Here is a 19,553-nt window from a genome sequence, read left to right as displayed (position 1 = left end):
AACGACGATAGCGTCGAATGTTGTGATTGGTGAATGCGTTTCCTCCAATGGCGCGCGCGCGTGGCCCAATGGTCAAGGGCGTTGTCGCGGCTGATTGGTCGATAGACGGCGTCGCGATCGTGGTCGAAAGCTCCGAAACTCTGAAGCAACGTCGGGAATCGGCAATCGGGAATCGGGCGAGCGTCGAGCGTGACGTGACGACGTGACCAAAGACATAGGCATAGGCATAGGCCATAGGCGAAAGATGAGTGCCAGAGCCAAAGTGTGTGTCACATCGAGGCAATTTCGCTCGCAATAGGAAGGTTTTATTTTGACAGTGCGATACGCGAGCGGGTAACGCGATGTTCGAGCACCACGACGCGTCCCTGAACGAAGCTGTGTAGCGTCGAGTAGCGCGCGTACGTTGCGTAAGATCAGAAATATCGTCGCTCCGGGTCTCAGTCTCGGCCAGTCGGAGACGAGCGGGCGCGCTGTGTGCACCTGCATGTGTCACTTGTGAGTGCAGTGCGTTCCCAGGGCACGTAATAGTACCCTACCCTACCCTATTACGCGCGAGTTGTTACGAGTAACGTGCGGCGCGCCGTTTCCAACGTTCTTTTTATTATTACTATTATTATTATTATTATTATTATTGTTATTGTTATTATTATTATCATTGTTGTTGTTGTTGTTACTGTTGCTGCCTCTGCCGTTGTCATCGTCGTCGTCGCCGTCGTCATCGTCGTCGTCGTCGCCGTCGTCATCGTCGTCGTCGTCATCGTCGTCGTCGTCGCCGTCATCGTCGTCGTCGCCGTCGCCGTCGTCGCCGCCGCCGCCGCCGCCGCCGCCGCTGTTGCTGTTGCTATTGCTACTGCTACTGCTGCTGTAGCAGACATCGACGACGCCGACGCTGCCGCTGTGGCCGCTGTTGTTTTCCTCATACACCCTTACCACGAATCATAGTACGTTGCCGGTCATTGTCGTGGCGAGAGCCAGATGCGAGACTGAGAAAGAGAGAGAGAGGGAGAGACAGAGAGCATCATCGCCGTCGTCACCGATGAGTTTGGCCTGCTGTTCGCTGCTGCCTCTCTAACTAATCGCAAGTGTGTGTGATGCCCGGGAGCCGCTCCAGCACGGACCCAGAGCATAAGTCACCGCGGGAAAGTGGTGAAGATTCCGAGGATGAGAGCGAGATCCTGGAAGAGAGTCCCTGCGGGCGGTGGCTTAAGCGCCGGGAAGAGGTACGTGTTCGTTTATCTCTACTCGTATTCTTTTCCCCATTTCATATTATTTTTCGCTGATACCTTTCCGCTAATGTGGAGGGCTTTTGCATGTTACATTGTTTCGCATTCGAAGATTGTAACTTGCCGCAGCATGCAAGGTTTTCTAAAAAACTTGTGATTCGATAAATGTTCTACTCTTTCGTACATTTCCTAAATGTTTTTTTTTTCTTTTTATACTTTTGTGATATTTCATTTTATGACAATGGAGTATTGAAAACTATTGTACTAATATTGAGATTAACACTTTTCACATTTATCGTTGTTGGAATATGGATTATAAGATTGATTCGCTACATAATCTCTGTATTAGTTTTTACTACTTGCTTAGAGTCAATAGCTATAAGGACGCTTCCCTCCCATTCTTAGATTCCTATAGTCGCTGGAATTGTACTGTTAAATTATTTCATATAAAATATTTTATTATAATGATGTTTCTTAAGGTTTAAAACACACGTACGATCAATATTTTCATAAGCTATTCTAGCACAAGTAGGCTATAATACGCGCGAAACTGAAGACTGAAGACTTACTCGCCTAATATTGCATTTACATCATTCTTTATATCTTAATTTTATTTACAGATATATTTCTTCTAAAACAGTACCATTAACATATATTTGTTTAAAATATTTTTGTTTTGACATTGCGCTATAATAAATATTAGGACAACTTATTTCAAATTGCATTTATACAGGTGGACATATGTACACAGATGGTTCCATTATAAAAAGTATGCAAATTATTGATAGATTTGCTTTTGCGTAACATAGATATCACTGTTATATTATTAAATTTTTCTTATTAGTCGGGGTATGCTTCATCTGTATCTTAACTCATAGCAGATTCTTGGCACAAACATCTCATCGATATTAGGCTCATTCATATTTTATCCTAAAATTAGATTGCTGACGTTCTGTTATTGAATATATAAATCAATGAAATTATTTTGATTGCATATATCTTATCAGTAATTTTTTATGCTTATCCTTTATAGAAGTAAAATAATATTTATTATCTTAAATGGCATTATAAAAAATTGACTTTATACTTGCTTGGATTTTGTTTAATTGTTCTTTCGATTTTAATATGATTGTATTTTTTTAACACTGCGCACATTTTATACCATTTTATATTATTTCAATATTAGAAACTATAATGAATTTTATGTTTTCAAAAAATAATCTCATTATGCTTTTGCTATATTTATTTTTATGCTTCTATATTACAGTTGCATGAGCAAAGCTTATAATTTCGTTATTATTAATTTCTTTAAATTAATGATATATACTTGATATAATCTTAGCTTTCTTTTATTTTGTGAGAAATAATATTTTTTATTAAATGAATCTAACACTTTTCTTTTATATATATATATATATATATATATATATGTGTGTGTGTGTGTGTGTGTGTGTGTGTGTGTGTGTGTGTGTGTGTGTGTGTGTGTGTGTGTGTGTGTGTGTGTGTGTGTGTGTGTTTGTGTGTGTGTGTTTGTGTTTTATATTTATAATGTCTACACATTTTGTATTAATCATAAAAGGTATATTTATTTCAGGTGTATGTAGGTTCGAAATCTACATTAGCCGAAGGTTCTAACTTTGGATCGACAAGAGGAACTGAAAACGAAGTTACTGAAATGGAAGTATGTAACATTGTGAAACAGAGGAAGTGGGATAATTTTTATGTTTCTGTACTTGTATGCGTTGAGTTGTTAGTTTATCATTTCTTCTCTCAAAGTACTTTGTCCAGAATTATAATAATTTAAATGAAGACAATAACAATTTGCATATATTAGATTATTATGAACTAGCAGGATATTATTGTCTCTAATATCTGTGGTGGCAAGCCCTCCTCTAAATCATCCTCTAATCTCCCCTCTTCAAATTCTTGACAAGGTCACATTCATGTAATAGTAAATAGACGTTGAAATCGCTTTAATGCGGCACTTTAAGTACGTTTAAAATGAATGATTACAGTAATGCAATCCATTATATCTATATATAGATTGTATCGAATAAACTTGTCCAAGTCACAGCCTATATCTTAAATATATCTAGATAATCGTGACTTTAAAAATATTATCCAGGAACTCTAGGATCATCTAGTTTTAATAATTAGACCTGGATGATCTTGGGATATCTGAATAATATTTTTAAATTTCCTGGTAACAGTTGGGTACAGAAGAGATTCCTTCATATTACAGTGGTTATATATTTGCAAATTTTTATAATGAAATAATTTTGTAGTTTCCTTTTCTTACTTATTTAGTATAAAGATATAAATAATTTAGAAATATGTAGAAATTAATTATTTTTATTAATTACTTATTTTTGTGTCTGTAGGTAGAACAGAGAGATGTTCCTGGAATTGATTGTGCCTACCTGGCAATGGATACTGAGGAAGGTGTTGAAGTGGTGTGGAATGAGGTGCAATTTTCGGAAAGAAAAAATTTCAAGGCCCAGGAAGAAAAGATACAACTTGTTTTTGAGAATCTCACACAGTTGGAGCACCCTAACATTGTTAAATTTCATAGGTATTGGACAGATACCCATAATGACAAACCCCGAGTAAGTGCATGAGATTCTGCATTTATATAAATACGATTTGCATATATTATTAATGCGTTCCTTTTTATATTATTTTCCAGGTTATATTTATAACAGAATATATGTCATCCGGATCCCTGAAACAGTTCCTAAAACGAACAAAGCGCAATGTAAAAAAGTTGCCTCTGCAAGCGTGGAAACGGTGGTGTACGCAAATACTTTCTGCGCTTAGGTAATATAAGCATATCAAACTATATTGAGCAAGTGTGGTATTTATTTCCAATATATATATATATATATATATATATATATATATATATATTACATTTAAAATGTTTCAGTTATTTGCATTCCTGTTCACCTCCCATTATACATGGAAATCTTACCTGTGACACTATATTTATTCAACATAATGGTCTTGTAAAAATTGGTTCAGGTAAGTACTCGTGTAAGAAAAAAGTAGAATGGGTTTTCTCTGTTACATATTATAAAAATATAATATATACAGAGATATCATTTTATATTTGAGCAGATAGTATGTCTGTGCATTGTATTTAAATTTATAAAATCTGATAAAAGCAGGTTGTCATATGGCAAAATTATTATTTTTTGAATTAAATAATCAGGTATATGTATAACACACAAGATGAGATTGGGTGTATGTGAGGTATCTCCATCTTTTTCTCATTCACAGAGTTATTAAAACTTTATATATCTTTGTTTTATCATAATTTTTCATAAAAAAATAGCAAGTATTACACCACTTTTTTATCTGAGAAATATAAAGTGAATGTGAGCAAAATGAATAGAGCAATTGTACTATCTACTGTTCCTTTCTCTATTTATATATCGTTTAAAAAAAAGAAAAAGAAATGAAAAGAGGATATGTAGTAGAGCTACACTGAATGAAAAATGCAAATCTATATTAACATTTTCTGCTCAGTTTAAGTACTGACAAGAGTACTACATGCCTTCCAGACTCTTAAACTCTTCCTTTTTTCTTTAACATCCTGTATATATAAAAATATAGGTGAAGCAGATTTTCTTAGAATTATATTATACGCTTTCTATTTATTTTCGTTACTCAACTGAAAGTAAATAAAATTTATATATATGTCTCAGATCCTGATTAAACAAATAACATGACAAGTAATATATTAATCTTATTGTGTAATCAAAATAGATGTTTGTTTGTAGCACACAAATACATTATGAAGATATTTCCATAAAAAAATATATATATTTCAGTTACATCTTAAAAAGAATTATTTATTATAAATAATTATAATTATAAGATAATATATTATCTCAATTTTAAAAATGAATATCTTTAAAATAAATTTATTTATGTTATGTAATACACACAGGGATGCATCAAACATGATATTTATTAATGACTTGTAAATAGTTATTATTTTTATTTTTTTTTTTTTTTTTTTAAAGCATAAATAGCCTTCTCTAACATATATATATATATATATATATATATATATATGAAAAGATATATATATATATATGCTATATGAATATACAAAACCATGTATGTTAAGTATCGAATATTGATTGTGATAAGAATAAATGTGGTTTTATCGAATTATATTTATTTTTAAAATGGTGTTTAGAATTATCTGTATATATTACTATACTCTATCTAGATTATAAAACGTTTCTCTTTCTATAATTCTGTATAATGTTAGTAACATGAGTCCATTAGAAAAATTGTGTTTAAACTATCTTTTCATATTAGGAGTAACTTGAGTCCTCATTTTTAATTGTAGCAAATAGGCTAATCTAGATAATGAAAAAAACACAGCAAAGCCTTTGAAGAGAGAGGAAGTACAAATTGTACTTTCGCCCATCCAGAGGATAAATCCATCAATGTCGGTGTCCTTCTATTGGTGTTATTGTCAAAGATGGTGAACATTCAAGAAAAAAATCTCATTTGGCAGATTGTCATCACCTAATGCCAGCTAAGTAAATTAGGCGCAAAGAGGTAAACAACTTCTATATTAATTATATACGTAGTTTTACGCATTAAATATACAAGTAATTAAAATTTATTTTAATTTTTTCATTAGAGTGCACTATGTTGCACTATTTATTCTTCTGGTTATTAATTGTATTTAACTATAAAGAGGCCAAAGTATCTCTTTGTCCTTCTTACAATCCACAATCATCTAGCGCACGCATTTTCATTATATTTTAATTATATATATATATATATATATATATATATATATATATATATATATTTATTTTTGTTCATGTATTCTGTAATCCCTGATTAAAAAGGGTTCCTCAAAGCTTTCCGCTCCCAATATTTATACTTGTTCGATGAAAATGCCTCTATAGCAGAACTGTAATCATCAATAAAACATATAAAATTACTATTTCAAGAAAATAACCATTTATGTGTTTTATTTGTACATTTTTTCACAAAAAAAGAAAGAAAAAAAAACATACTTCTCTTTTCAGAGGCATTTTTACATATGTGTATATGCGAGAATTACTATTGATTATGAGGGCTCAAGTTACTCTTAGGATAAATTTTTAGCAGAAACACAATTTTTCTAGAGTGGTTTCATTCATCTCAATGTAGGCAACAAACATACAGAATGTGTAATAAATATATATCTTTAAAACATATTTGATTAATTACTAGAACATATACAATTCTGTCTGATGGCTGTTCTACAAAATTTTCTAACACATTATTGAATGCGTTCATATTAATATGTCATTTTTATGTTGATGTTTAGCTTGAAATGAAGCAGTTTATAAAAATGACAATAATCTCTTTCTAATTACAGTGGCTCCAGATGCAATTCATCATCACATCAAGACTTGTAGGTCGAATATGAAGAATATACATTTTGTAGCCCCAGAATATGGAAGTAAGTATATTGTTTATATCTCGAGTTTATACGCAGATTATATATTTAAGCTTTTATTGTCTCCTTTTAAGATTCCGTCACACCAGCCATTGATATCTATTCTTTCGGGATGTGCGCTTTGGAAATGGCCGCGCTGGAAATTCAGGGAAACGGTGATACGGGTACAATCGTTACCGAAGAGAACATCTGGAAGACGATAGAATCTTTAGATGATGTTCAACAAAAAGACTTTATTCGTAAATGTCTTCAGGTGGACCCACTTAGTAGACCGAGTGCAAAAGAGTTGCTGTTTCATCCCCTTCTATTCGAAGTACATTCTCTCAAGTTGCTTGCAGCACATGCCTTGGTCAACTCAGCTAGTAAGTTGAAGAACAATTTTATGCTTTACACGCTGATATTTAAAAATTTGTTATTTCACTAGAGCTAAAATAATTATGATCATATGAGACTTAAGAGTGTTGATTACAATTATATCTAATGTTGATTTTTTTTTATAGCTAACATTTCGGAAACAATCACAGACGAAGTGTTACAAAGGCTATATGGACCAGATACCGTAGTTGCCGAAGTAAAGTATCAAGGGATGTCCCCGCAACAAATTCGTTTAAGTGATATTCCGGTTACGGAAAAATTAGAAAAATTTGTTGAAGATGTAAAGTGAGTATCTCAATCACATATGAGATACATCAGTCCGGTCTCTTGCTACATTCGATAAGTTGATAACTAGAGTGATTTTACATTACCAGGTATGGAATATATCCATTGACTGCATTTATGGCGAAATTGCCTCCGCCTGTCCGACCGAGGGCGATATCGCCCGAAGTGACAGAATCGGTTAAATCGGTTACGCCCGAGCCCGTAGACGTAGAGTCTCGAAGAGTAGTTAATATGATGTGTAATGTTAAGCCTAGGGAAGATAGTAGTGAATTACTTGTGAGTGGCATGCATGAAGTATTTTAGCATGCGAGATAATCTATATATAAATGGCGGTCTCGTATATCTTAAATCAGTACATTTTGCAGATGACAATATTGTTACGAATGGATGACAAGATGAATAGGCAATTGACGTGTCCTGTGAGCCAAACGGATACTTCAATGCTTCTTGCACAGGAACTTGTACATTTTGGGTTTATTAATGAGGTAAATTGTCTCTTGTTTATATTATCGTTCGAGTTTCAGCTCTATAACCAACTTTGCGCAATATGTTGCATGACTGTTGCAGAACGATCGTGATAAAATAGCCAATTTAATCGAAGAAGCATTGAGGAGATACTTCAACAAGCAAATGGTGACACCAGGAATGGTATCGTTAACTAATCTTCCTACTCAAACTACTTTATTGCTGCCCGGTTCGGAATTTCCATGTCTGCAACACTTTGACAATTCTGTGTGCAACGCCACAACATCCAATAGTGATAGTGCAACTAACCTGCTGCCAAAAATCTCAGGTATATCCGTGTCAAGTAATAAAACGAATAAACTTCACGATGATGCAGAACCGCCGACAATCAGCGAGAGCGGCAGTTAACCATCCAGGATAACATCTGATAACTCAGTTCACTGTGCCACTTTGCACGCTTTATGTATAGACTGGCTATGTATTTTTATATTTAAGTAAACAGAAAGGGGAGAGAGAAGTGAACGTAAAGATGAGAGGGTGCCGTGGCTACACTACTCTAAGCTAAAGCCGACTGCAAATTAGGAACTGCTTAGGTATTTACTTTCATCTTTCTAAGCTATCAAAGCAATAGCTTTGTTGTCAAATTTCGTTGTCTCTCTATATGTCTAGAGTTTTTATGTTATACAGGTTTTGACCTGTTACATCGTTATATAGATATACGAGATAAATTGACAAAGGGTGTATGAATCTAATGTAAAAAGACCAAATACTTGTGATTGTATAATTAAGAGAATAGTTAGAGGCCTGCTGGATATATTGATTCATATTTACACGAAGCTACGTACGATTTGATACTTATCTGTCGTAATTTAATCTATCAAGGTATAGAGTTACGAACGTTTATTACGTATCGCGTGTTTTTCATAATATCTCTTATAGAATTGCGAAAGGTGAAAATTAATATCCGCCGAAATTCTATATCCTGCTTTTCAAAATGAACATATATATATCATAAAATTTATTTCCTGATACAAAAATCAAGAAAATAATCAATTTAATCATGCGTACAAAACTATCTCTTCATTGTACAGCTGTTATAAAATTTATTTTAATATTTTAAAGAAATATTATGGATACATGCTCGGTTTCTTTCGGATAAATTTCGATCTCTCACCGCTCTTATTACTTTCGCCAAAATACTCAGTCTATTGTAAAGTCTGTCTAAAAGTGAGCGACCACACACATACAAGCGTTCGCGAGAAAGAAAGTACAGTAACGTGCTCGTTTATTTACCATATTTTTATTTTTCATAGGTAAGATTATACGATGTGAATATACACACTGGCTCAATAGAGTAATTTGGCAGTAATCGGATAAAGCCACGGCTCTACTCTATACTTGGGTATTATTGATGTGATTAAACCAAGGTTTATTAAATCTCGATAAAATTAGCTGAAAAATCCTTGTAAATATTTTATATTTTTAAGAAAAATCTGTCGAGACACAGAAAAAAAACTAGTCATATAGGTATATTTGAACGCTAACAGACTAACACAGATCTTATTACGTCTTTTGCATTTATAACACGTGCTTGGCCAAGAGATACCGCTCCAATTTCTTACCTCGGTCGAATCAATTTTCAGTAAAGCATTTTTCGTTAAGTAAACGACTAACCCTAACTAGAGGTATCTGCTACCTATCTACAACAACATAAACTTCGATCTTAAGTATGTAAGTAGATTATCAAACTAAATTGAATGTGTATAGCTTTATAATACAAATTATAAACGACGAAAAAAAAAAAAACAAAAAAAAACGCGACGACTGACTCGTGGATATTATGAAAGGGCTGTACGATGACAGTGATAAATAAATACTTTAACTCGAAAGTATTATTACTTGGCTTACCTCATCTCTTTTGAAAATCTATGTCCTATGCGCGAGAGAATCGCGCAAAATCTTGTGCAGTACATTGTACTTTTGATTGTTATATTCGTTTATTGGAGGGATTACGATAAGTCCTCCTCACACGACATACAATAGATGTAAATATAAATGAAGCACAAAAAGTTTGAGATTATACTTGATTCTGATTGATGGAATGCGATGATAATCACTTCTCGCACTTTTCTCTTACGACTATTGCCAATTCGTAATCAGCGATCACATTACAATCAGTCTGGCGTGTGCATAGATACGCTAGATTAAGAAATAAAAAAAAAAGATGGTGTATGTTAAATCTTGATTTATAACTTCCAAGTACATACAATCATATATACGTTATAACGTATTATACATGTGTCACACGTCTAGTCTTACATAGAGACAAACACAATATCAGTTTTTGAATATTACCTCATAAATAAACTACACTTTACACTGCGAGATAAATTACGATTACATTATCTATATATGGAAATATTGCGAGACGAAATCTATTTTGTACAAATTTAACAATCTACAATTGTTTACTTGTCATATGTTTCTCACTTTCTCGCAATCTCAGTCAATCTTCAAGCTCCCTCTTTCGCGTGCGTGCGATTAAGCAAATAGTCGAGATCGTGAGAGATACGATCCAGCATACCGCTGGTCGTGCTATCGCAGCCACCGGTCACCACGATTTCCGGTGTCTTTTCCTCGCCGTCGGGCTGCTTACGCTCGCTCGTATTGGCGATATCCGGGATGGCGCTCGCCACGTGCTCTCGGTTCTTCAGCTCCGCGTTCGTGCGCGATGACAATTCGACGTCGCTCTTCACGGCCAACGTGACGTCCGGCATGGCGCCCAATCGCGATTCCACATCGGCGCTACAGAGTACCTTAGCCGAAGGGCATTCGGGAGACACGCTCGCTACCGGCAGAAAAATCTTACCGTCGCCGCGATACTCGTTACGAAAGCTACAACAGTCGTTGACGCCACTGTAGGCCACCACGTCGTTGACGCAACGAGAACCGCGCGCAGAAAAGTTCGGATCGACGAACACAGTCGGTGACTCCTGGTATTTGCGCGGACTTGTACTGTAGTTTTCCAGATCGATCTCGTCCGAATGATCCACTCGGATCTCTGGCAGGAATCTACCGGTCACGGGAACGGGGACGGATTTGGCGTATCCGGTCGACGATTCGGAACTCATAAAATCGCGCATATCTATGCTACCCGCGGCGACGCCTCGTACCTCCCGGTACGGTATCTCGCCAACGATCGAAGAGGATGCTGGAGGAATCGCCGAATCATTCTCCACATCTGCGTCAGTTTTCGAACACACTAATGGACGTAATGCGATAAGAGTATTAATATTTTTGTACAATACATGTTTTTTAAATATCTTGTCAGAAAATTGCCTCGTTTCTAATGTTATAATACATACAGTATGAAGCATCGTAAATAAATAAGTTCATATCATGATACCTTTGATGGGCTCTGACGTGTGTGCCTCATCCACGTTGCGTTTCCATCTAATTCTTCGCAACATTGGGCCAATGATAGCGATCTCGCCATTAATGATATATACAATTATTATCTTGAAACCCTGTGCAACAACATTAGCGAATAATTTTAACATATTTACTATTTGAAAATACAATTACCGCGAGTTGTGAAACCTACCAGGGCAAAGGATAAGGACGCGAATACGTAATGGAAGATTATGGACGATGAATTTATATAGAAAATAGAGGATGCCTCCATGGCAATGATGCCACATATAACGATAGCCGCACGATGCAATATTCGTATTCTGTAATAAGAAAAGTCGGTGGTTTATGAAATAATATATCATGCAACTCTTATTACAAACCTTATAGAGATTTCTGCACACATACCTCATTTCTATAGCTTCTCTCTTCATCACGTTCTCCTCCACTAATGTGTGAACTTTGTGGAGCACCCCCATGTACAATAGCATGAATACTAAGAACATCATCGTGGCGCAGCTGACAAATATGTTGTAGACGCCACTGCCATATATGAGCCACCAGGATTCATGTCGCCATCCAGTACTCTTATGTGTTAGCTCAGTCGCGAATACAGCCAAGATCGGGACACCTAAGGTAGACACGTGCGGCTATAAATGATGTCTGACAAGATATTTTACACGCGAAACTATCTATTTAATACGTACCGGTTATCACGGCGATTACTGTCGGTTGAAGATGCTGACTCGGTCGAATCTGCGTGAGTTCGGCATATACTATCAGAGCCTCGGAAATAGGTGCGGACATACCCACAAGGAGAAATGCTTCTAATCCGATCGCTACGAGCGAATAAAATGACTGAAACAGGTAAGAAAGCATTAATGAAGATGTTTAAGCTTCGAATCGATCAAATTTGTAAGATCTTTAAATACGAAATTCTATCCAAAACAAAGTGTCTATATTAAAATAATTTACAGAAACTATAATATAAGTTGATATAATTTGTAAGGCTCACTTCATCATACTATTTAACATAGACAAATTACACATATTAGTTCTTAACAAGGATATAATTACTTCTGGGAGATTAGTGTGGACGGCATAAATGAAGATTGCCATTGCGCCGATTAATGCACCACAGCACTGAAGTTTTAAGAAATTTAACCAGCTTTTGTGTTTCCACCAAAAGGTACCTAATATCAGGGCAGATAGCAAGCACTGAACAAGGCAGCTGCTGCATCCGAATATTATAATGAACGTAGTCCGCTCCGTTTTTGCTAATACTACCTATAACGGCCGATAAAATTAGTAACAAACAATGGTAAAAATATATCTTTTTTTATTTGTTATAGTAAACTTTACGACATGCAATTTTCATTTTTTTTAAATAAAGATTTAGTATGATTTGGAAATAAAATTTGTTTGATTATAGAATTTTAATAGAATATATATATATATATATATATATATATATATATATATATGTGTGTGTGCTAAATATGAGATAAAACGCAAAATAACGTGAAATTTCTTTAAATTGAAATCATACTTTTATTGCACGAGTCGTCGAGAAAACAGCAATGGTACCCATAGTAGGGCACAGACAATGCGTTGTTACATCGCCGGATATTGTATTTGCTATGCAAGTATTGAGATCCCATGATCCTGTGTTATCCATTAGGCCGCACGATGTGTTCCAGGAACCCGTTTGATTTTGTAAATGTCGGATTTTCAGATCAACCCAGACCTTGTTGTGTTTATCAGCGCCGAAGGAGGGAATCGCGATGGTGATCACTCGAGAGTTTATGCGAAATTCTAAATCCGTGCCATCGCTATGATGATAAAATGGTTTTTCGTATTTTATTATGTATTTTATAATTAATTTTATATTTGCAAAAATTTTATTCGGTTTTAATTTCTATTTATCCAATTTATCTCTTTATAATCGTTTAAATAATTTTTTCGTAAAATTTATTTCAATTTATAAAAAAATTCACAAAAAAGTGGATTAGATCATTCTCGCAGATGAATCGTTCAATCTTTTGCAAATAAATCATCTTACTCGAGTTCCTTAACGTATGCTCTTGGTATAAAATGCGACATATTTTTGTACATGATGATGATTCCAGTAAATGTACTGTTAGACTTTATATTGCGCTGTCTTTTGGTCCATAATCGTATAGTTACTTTGTCCTCATACCAATCAGGATATCTGGCATGAATAAAAGATTATTTGTGAAAAGAAAATGTAAAAGTTAATACATAAATATATTCTTAAATATAGATAGGATGTAGACAAAAGAAATATTACTCTTAGGATAAAAATCCTAGCAGAAGAAAAATAATAAAATAGATATGATCTGAAAACATATGGAATAATTACACGTAATCGGTCAAAGGTACGTGAAGAGAATGCGTAATACTGTTCCCGCTATGAGACTGCAGTTGTTGAATATCCACAACCATAGATGATAGGGGTAGGTGTTTGCACACGTCTCTCGATTGTTCAGACCAGTGAATTAAATTGCGTTGCGTAAGCTGAAGCAGCACCGATAATTTCTAAGAATAAATATATAGAAGCTTGTAACTTAATTTAACCGAATTCGCAATAGACAGGAGAGAAGAGAATAATTTGGAACATATTTTTTTTTTCGTACGAGTTCCTGATGACTGCTATTTTTCGGAGAAGATTATATCATAATGAATTTTGCAGTCAGCACAAAACTTTCGTGCGAGAAAAATGTTTGTTTGAAATTGGAAAAAAAAAACTTATTTAAATCTATTATTCGAAACTATTTCTTGCTTTGACATGGTGACATCGGTCGTCTTTACCTTTTGACTCAAGATCGAGTGCTCGTTACTCAATACGCGATTCGTTATACGAGTCAAAGCTTCCGCGGAGATATATGCATCCGATGGATCGATGCTGTGCTGATACCGTTCGATTTCCGCCAACATGCTCATCATGCGATCGCCTTCGCCAGGATAGAGCGTCAATGTACGCTTGCGCAAGATCTTCCAAAAAGCGAGGATCGTGTCTGAGCTCGTGGTATTTTGGTAACCCAACATTAGACTTCGAAACTACGAATTAGATTGATTTCACAATGCTGGATATGCTGGGCACCAAATTGAACGTCTTTCATCAATTATGGAAAGTCAAATCAATTAAATAAATTAAAAGTTAAATTAAAAAAAAGCTACTATATGTTTGATTAATTTTGTTTTATTTTATATTAAACCACAATGCTATTTTTATAAACTTTTAAGAACAGTGCATTATAAAAAATAAATATTGGAACATAATTTTAATGTAAAATATAAATGAGATAAATATAAAAAAATATTATTATATGTCTTAACTTTTGTATTTTGATCGCTTTGCGACTCCTTGTAAATTACGAGTCGATAATAAATTGTAAAGTGTTCTAAAAAACAAAATGCTTACGTTATTGTAGGGTAAAAGCAATGCCTCGTACAAGCAGGATGAGAAATCCGGCATTTGCCATTCGGGTGTGGTAGCGTCCTTCATCGAGCACAGTCTGGACACTCGTCGACCTACGAAATATCGAGGGCATTCCAACGATGCCTCTGATCCCGGTGCAGTGACCGGCCATTGCAAACCCCAGGATTCTCCGTTGAGACATATCGGTATCAATGTTCGATTCATGACTTCAACTCGGACGGACATGGATTTTTGTGCTACGTTACAGGTATAGATTGCGGATTTCTGGAACGTCAAACGATCGTTCTGAATTGAAACAACGATTATTAAAAGTATATGTCGATTGATTTTCTTTCACGTCTGTTAATTCCATCAGCAGGTGAATAACAGAAAAGAGATCTCTACGAGTCATCAAAGCAACGATATAGAGAATTAAGGGGATATAATAGTAAAGATTTTTATAACTTGGCCTTTTTCATATAAATAGTATTTATATTATAAACTTAAAAAAAAAAAAAAAAAATGCTAACTTAATAAAACGATTCTATCATACAATATCTATCTTACTAAATATTATTTATTATTATTAAATCAAAGCGTTTATAATCTTTTATTAAATAAATAATATAATATAATTGATAGGAAAAAGGAAAATTTTTAAATATCTTATAGAGTTATGTAATACAGTTTCTCTACCTGAATATTAGTGATCTTTAAAATGCTACCCGCTGGATACAAATCCTCCCAAACTGCTTGACCGGGCTCCAATTTTAACAAGGCGCGATTCTTAGTCCAACCGAATCCGATGCCAATGTTACGCATGTTAGGAGTCATACATGTCAATTGTATATTACTACCCTGCACGAACGATCATCTGTATAATATATGTCTTCTTCGAAATTTTAATTTCTCATGCATTGACAGAGACACAAATAGCAATGCTTACTTTTTCTATAGTGGCGCTCATCGGTACCACCTTCACATCCGGTTCGTCTCTGACTTCGACGTAGATACTTTTGCATTGCTGCACACTCCAATCCGTCACCTGACACGTATACTGACCAGCATCGAGCAGAGTGGCTTTCTCGATCGTCAACACCGACGTATACACGTCCGATCCGTCATTCGGCAAATCGCTAATCCATATTTCTCTAAAACGTCAAAGCAATCGGAATTTATGAATAAAAAAAAAGTCTAGGATGAATAAAAAAAAGAATGAATTATACGTATTTTATTGTAATATATTCTAGTTACCTGGTAGCTTTGCTCGTGTTCACCAACATGCCATCTTTGTACCAAGTAAAATTTATACTTCCTTGAGCCGCGCACGACAAGACGATTTGCTCTCCCAAATGAATCTCGTAATCGTTCACTTGATTAATTCTTAGACTCTAAAAAGCAATAATTTTCCAATAATTTTTAATTGTGCAGCAAATTAATCGCATTCGCGAAAATGTTAGTTACTGCGTATAAATTGAGATTTATTATTAATCTTCTCTTTTAGAAAAATTAATGAGATGCAGAGAATAACCTTTCAATCTCGTATAATTTTAATCGCATAACGTTTATACGAACAGAATTCTGTCTTGATGTCATGATAATATTGAAATATCGCGCAATATATGTTATCCATGCATTATGTTACGTATACTCGTACCTGTAATTTAAGCGCGGGTTTTTGTTGAAATGTAAAGTGTGTGGATTCCAATGAGATTTCGCTGAGACGTCGACGTTGTACGAGTCGATTAAGAGATTCGCGAATTTTATCCCCATCGTCGGAATTTCCGAAGAAGTGAAACGTAACTTCGGCCGTAGGTCTGTTGAAGAAAATAGCACACAGTAAAATCACTATTTTTTAGCGATTTTTCTCATACAAAGTACAATAATATTCTGATTGTCTTGGAATAAGATATATTTTAAAATCCACGGCAAGAGTAATAAATAATTTCAAAGAATCATATATAAAAAAATTATTTGGAACGCAATCCGTTTTATCCGCATATGACTGTACTTTTTCACCCTTGAATTTGTTACCTACTCACGTCACGTTCAGAATTTTTAATTCCTCCATGAAAGTGATATTGGAGTTCCTTAAGTATTTTGCAAGCTACGAGAAAAAGTTTGAATAAATTAAATGAAATCGATCACAAGGGCGAAAATGATATAATAGAATAAGATGTAATGGATAGATACAAGGAAGAAGGGAAGTAAGAAATCCTTTTGTATTTTATTAAAATATTATGTAATCTTATTATCAATGAGATGGTATTATAAATTCTTTTATTCGACAACGCTTTGGCTGTCGATTTTTACAAAGCATACACAACAAAGATTAGTTTGTCTCGCGACAAACTTTACACTGAGCTGTATATTGAAAAATATACATATTACATACGTTAATCAATATTTCTTATCTAGCAATCATCGAATGATTCCTAGAGAAGTATCACTCGCTTGGTCATAATCCTTGTTTTAACAATAATGAGTCTGCTCTTTTCAGCTATCTTGTCTTACACTTTTCGCTCTCAAGTAGAAACAAATAATCGAGCGTCGGAGGAAAAAGAGAGAAAGAGGAAGATTGAAAGAACGTGTTTTCAAAACACGTTCAGGCAGAAAAGAACAGACTTAATAGCGAGATAGATTGAATATGTCTCGCTGTTTACAATATAAAATGTCCATTATCAGCACCGTCGCTGGTGAGACACGTAGGACACATTGCATGCCAAAACAAAGCTTCCTCCTTTGTCTTCTTATGCAGATCTCCCCGATATAGAGACCGTTCTTCGGTAAAAGACCGTACGCAATTCGGTCCTTAAATTTCAATTCTCTCAAGCATGAGTCTTTAAGTTTCATTTTGGTAACTTTGGCATGAAAAATGGATCGTCGTTGGTTACCAGGACGCATGACAGATCCGCGCCTCCTGGACACAGATGAGCCTGTATTACTTCCTTGGGCACGCTCAACACCTCGATCCCGATCTCCCGGCAATAAGCCTCGAGAAGTGTCATTTGAAGGTGACTGGCCGCGTCCATCTCGATGTTGAAAGGCACGAGGCAGACGCTCCCCCGACTATTGCATCCTCTAGAAGCCAGCTCGCGTAGGGTCGGCAACATGCCGCACGTGATGGTGCGTCCGTAGTAGCGTGACTCCTCGCACCATGACGATTTTCCGCTGTAAGTCATCTTTGATCAATCATTTGCGCATTATATTGTTATATAAGCCGGTGCGACACAGTGTAAAACAATGCTTGGAATTTCGCGAATCGCTATAACGCAGTGAATATTAATTTATGCGCTTATACATCAAAGAGGCGTGACATTCTAATATTATTTTGTATTTTTGAATTTCCTCGGATAATAATTCCTACAATGCTAATATTTTCTACATAACAACAACAACAATAATAATAATAATAATAATAATAATAATAATAATAATAAAATCTACAATATTTTTTTGCAAGTCTTGGATTATTCCTTAGATATAATAATTTCTATCGAAGATATCGAAGAGATACGAAAATGTGCAATGTAATGTCATAAGCGCAAGCTAAGCTTTCGATTGTACAATGCGAAATCTCGATTTGTCGAGATAAAAGAGAAATAAATCAAAAATCAATCGTTAATGGCGTGACCAAGCATTTCTTTATCACTTTGTCATCGAGAGAGAACCACGGCTATAGTACTCTGCGTTGATACCACTGCTTTTTCGAGGGTATTGTTTGAGAGCCACGTGGAAATCCCCCCTGTATCCTCTTTCGACAACTACCTGTCGGCCATCGTGGTTTGTGCGTGATGGGATTGTGGTTCCTGGCAGCGAGTCATATCGGTCAGTAACTTCTTTTCTTGCTCGTTTGATAGTTTAATCCTCAAGGCGCCTCTTTTGCACACTTCACTGAATGTAGAAATTTTCGAGACTTCGTTGACGCCCGTTGAACGAATTATTTTCAACGCTGTTGAAAATACGACTAACTTTTATAGCTGTAACTTCTCCACTGAATCTGAATTGGTAGCTGTCTCTTTCTCCGCTTTCACTCGATTTTATATTCTGATGCAAATTCGCGCAACGTCTTCTTGAGCGGAATAGAGCTCTCTCGTATTTCTTCCACAAGGTTCTGACTGCGTATGACCTCACACAGTCTGGCGCGCGCACCTTTTATAGCGACCGTTCCCCTACCACTTTGTCACCCACGTCTGTAAGTCTGTACTGTACCAGATTATATTACGGATATTCCGAATACACTGTTGCTGTACTGGGAAACCCGAGGAAAAAGACTCGAATGAAAGAAACATTAACTGAATTAGACCCCATATACTGAGTTTCGGAAAGAATAGGATGATGATTTTTTTCCTCGAACATAGATTTTTTCGAGAACTTTGTATTTTTTATAAAAAATAAAAAATACAGAGAAATGAGTAAACAATTTGAGTTAAAAAATAATACAATCGATATCTTTATGAAATCGACAAACTGAGTAATAGTGTAAGATCTGTGTGAGAATCGTGTCAGAAGAAGACACATATATATGTTACAGATATTGTGTCACCAGACAATAAAGTTGAATATCTGAAATCGATATTTGATTATTGAGAGAGGTCAAACGAATGATTTTATCTGGCAAAGAATTTTGAGATAAGAAGTAAACAGGATAAATATTGTTGATATGGAAATACTGACTCGACTCGTGGAGAACCTCTCGTACTGTATGATTCATTCTAACGCCACTAAAGTATTATATTAATCGCATGCTGATCGATAAATAATCATAGATTTTTGCATATATATTTTTTAAGCTTTAATCGATTCGGCGAAACATCGGTTAAATATAAGTTCAAGACACACTTACAATTAGTACTCTGCGTTGATACCACTGCTT

At 35.2% G+C, this 19,553-nt stretch overlaps 3 protein-coding genes across 10 annotated transcripts in view; 1 reads left to right on the top strand and 2 right to left on the bottom strand.

The window, feature by feature from the left end:
- Positions 1 to 176: 176 nt before the first annotated feature.
- Madm (MLF1-adaptor molecule) lies at positions 177 to 9,713 on the top strand. 7 transcript variants are annotated; one of them, XM_070308216.1, is made up of 13 exons: positions 177 to 495; positions 872 to 1,220; positions 2,803 to 2,904; positions 3,605 to 3,829; positions 3,910 to 4,040; positions 4,150 to 4,244; positions 6,619 to 6,702; positions 6,774 to 7,061; positions 7,200 to 7,359; positions 7,449 to 7,635; positions 7,713 to 7,844; positions 7,927 to 8,706; positions 9,138 to 9,713. In XM_070308216.1, exons 2-12 carry the CDS (start codon positions 1,092 to 1,094, stop codon positions 8,230 to 8,232), a joined length of 1,839 nt encoding a protein of 612 aa, XP_070164317.1. In that variant the 5' UTR covers positions 177 to 495; positions 872 to 1,091; the 3' UTR covers positions 8,233 to 8,706; positions 9,138 to 9,713. The 7 variants fall into 7 exon arrangements, with proteins under 7 accessions (XP_070164317.1, XP_070164318.1, XP_070164319.1 ...); XM_070308217.1 differs by having other exon boundaries at positions 869 to 1,220; XM_070308218.1 differs by having other exon boundaries at positions 177 to 1,220; positions 7,927 to 8,417; positions 8,512 to 8,706.
- LOC138939901 (uncharacterized) overlaps positions 9,555 to 19,553 on the bottom strand; it is a 22,059-nt gene continuing 12,060 nt past the window's right edge. The window contains exons 7-22 of one of the 2 annotated variants that reach the window (XM_070308213.1): positions 16,720 to 16,784; positions 16,335 to 16,494; positions 15,932 to 16,068; positions 15,624 to 15,828; positions 15,374 to 15,535; positions 14,681 to 14,962; positions 14,068 to 14,316; positions 13,619 to 13,794; positions 13,298 to 13,447; positions 12,785 to 13,067; positions 12,313 to 12,522; positions 11,943 to 12,093; positions 11,644 to 11,866; positions 11,429 to 11,558; positions 11,231 to 11,351; positions 9,555 to 11,086 (exon numbers count right to left, since the gene is read on the bottom strand). In XM_070308213.1, the coding sequence (XP_070164314.1) occupies positions 10,338 to 11,086; positions 11,231 to 11,351; positions 11,429 to 11,558; positions 11,644 to 11,866; positions 11,943 to 12,093; positions 12,313 to 12,522; positions 12,785 to 13,067; positions 13,298 to 13,447; positions 13,619 to 13,794; positions 14,068 to 14,316; positions 14,681 to 14,962; positions 15,374 to 15,535; positions 15,624 to 15,828; positions 15,932 to 16,068; positions 16,335 to 16,494; positions 16,720 to 16,784 (3,453 nt within the window). In that variant the 3' untranslated portion in view covers positions 9,555 to 10,337. Of the gene's footprint in view, positions 11,087 to 11,230; positions 11,352 to 11,428; positions 11,559 to 11,643; positions 11,867 to 11,942; positions 12,094 to 12,312; positions 12,523 to 12,784; positions 13,068 to 13,297; positions 13,448 to 13,618; positions 13,795 to 14,067; positions 14,317 to 14,680; positions 14,963 to 15,373; positions 15,536 to 15,623; positions 15,829 to 15,931; positions 16,069 to 16,334; positions 16,495 to 16,711; positions 16,785 to 19,553 lie in introns of both variants that reach the window. The other variant, XM_070308214.1, reaches the window with a different exon arrangement.
- On the bottom strand, positions 16,922 to 18,961 carry LOC138939907 (uncharacterized). The gene is made up of 2 exons (XM_070308235.1): positions 18,446 to 18,961; positions 16,922 to 17,848 (listed from the first exon to the last, which is right to left on the bottom strand). The coding sequence occupies exons 1-2, from the start codon at positions 18,499 to 18,501 to the stop codon at positions 17,527 to 17,529; spliced, it is 378 nt and encodes a 125-aa protein (XP_070164336.1). The 5' UTR covers positions 18,502 to 18,961; the 3' UTR covers positions 16,922 to 17,526.

Source organism: Polyergus mexicanus, unplaced genomic scaffold, assembly GCF_030449975.1.
Source record: "Polyergus mexicanus isolate NDT 795.1 unplaced genomic scaffold, iyPolMexi1.0 SCAF_15, whole genome shotgun sequence".
NCBI classification, from domain to species: domain Eukaryota; kingdom Metazoa; phylum Arthropoda; class Insecta; order Hymenoptera; family Formicidae; genus Polyergus; species Polyergus mexicanus.
The sequence above is the reverse complement of the archived record's forward strand: the minus strand, read 5'-3'. Positions and strand labels throughout refer to the sequence as shown.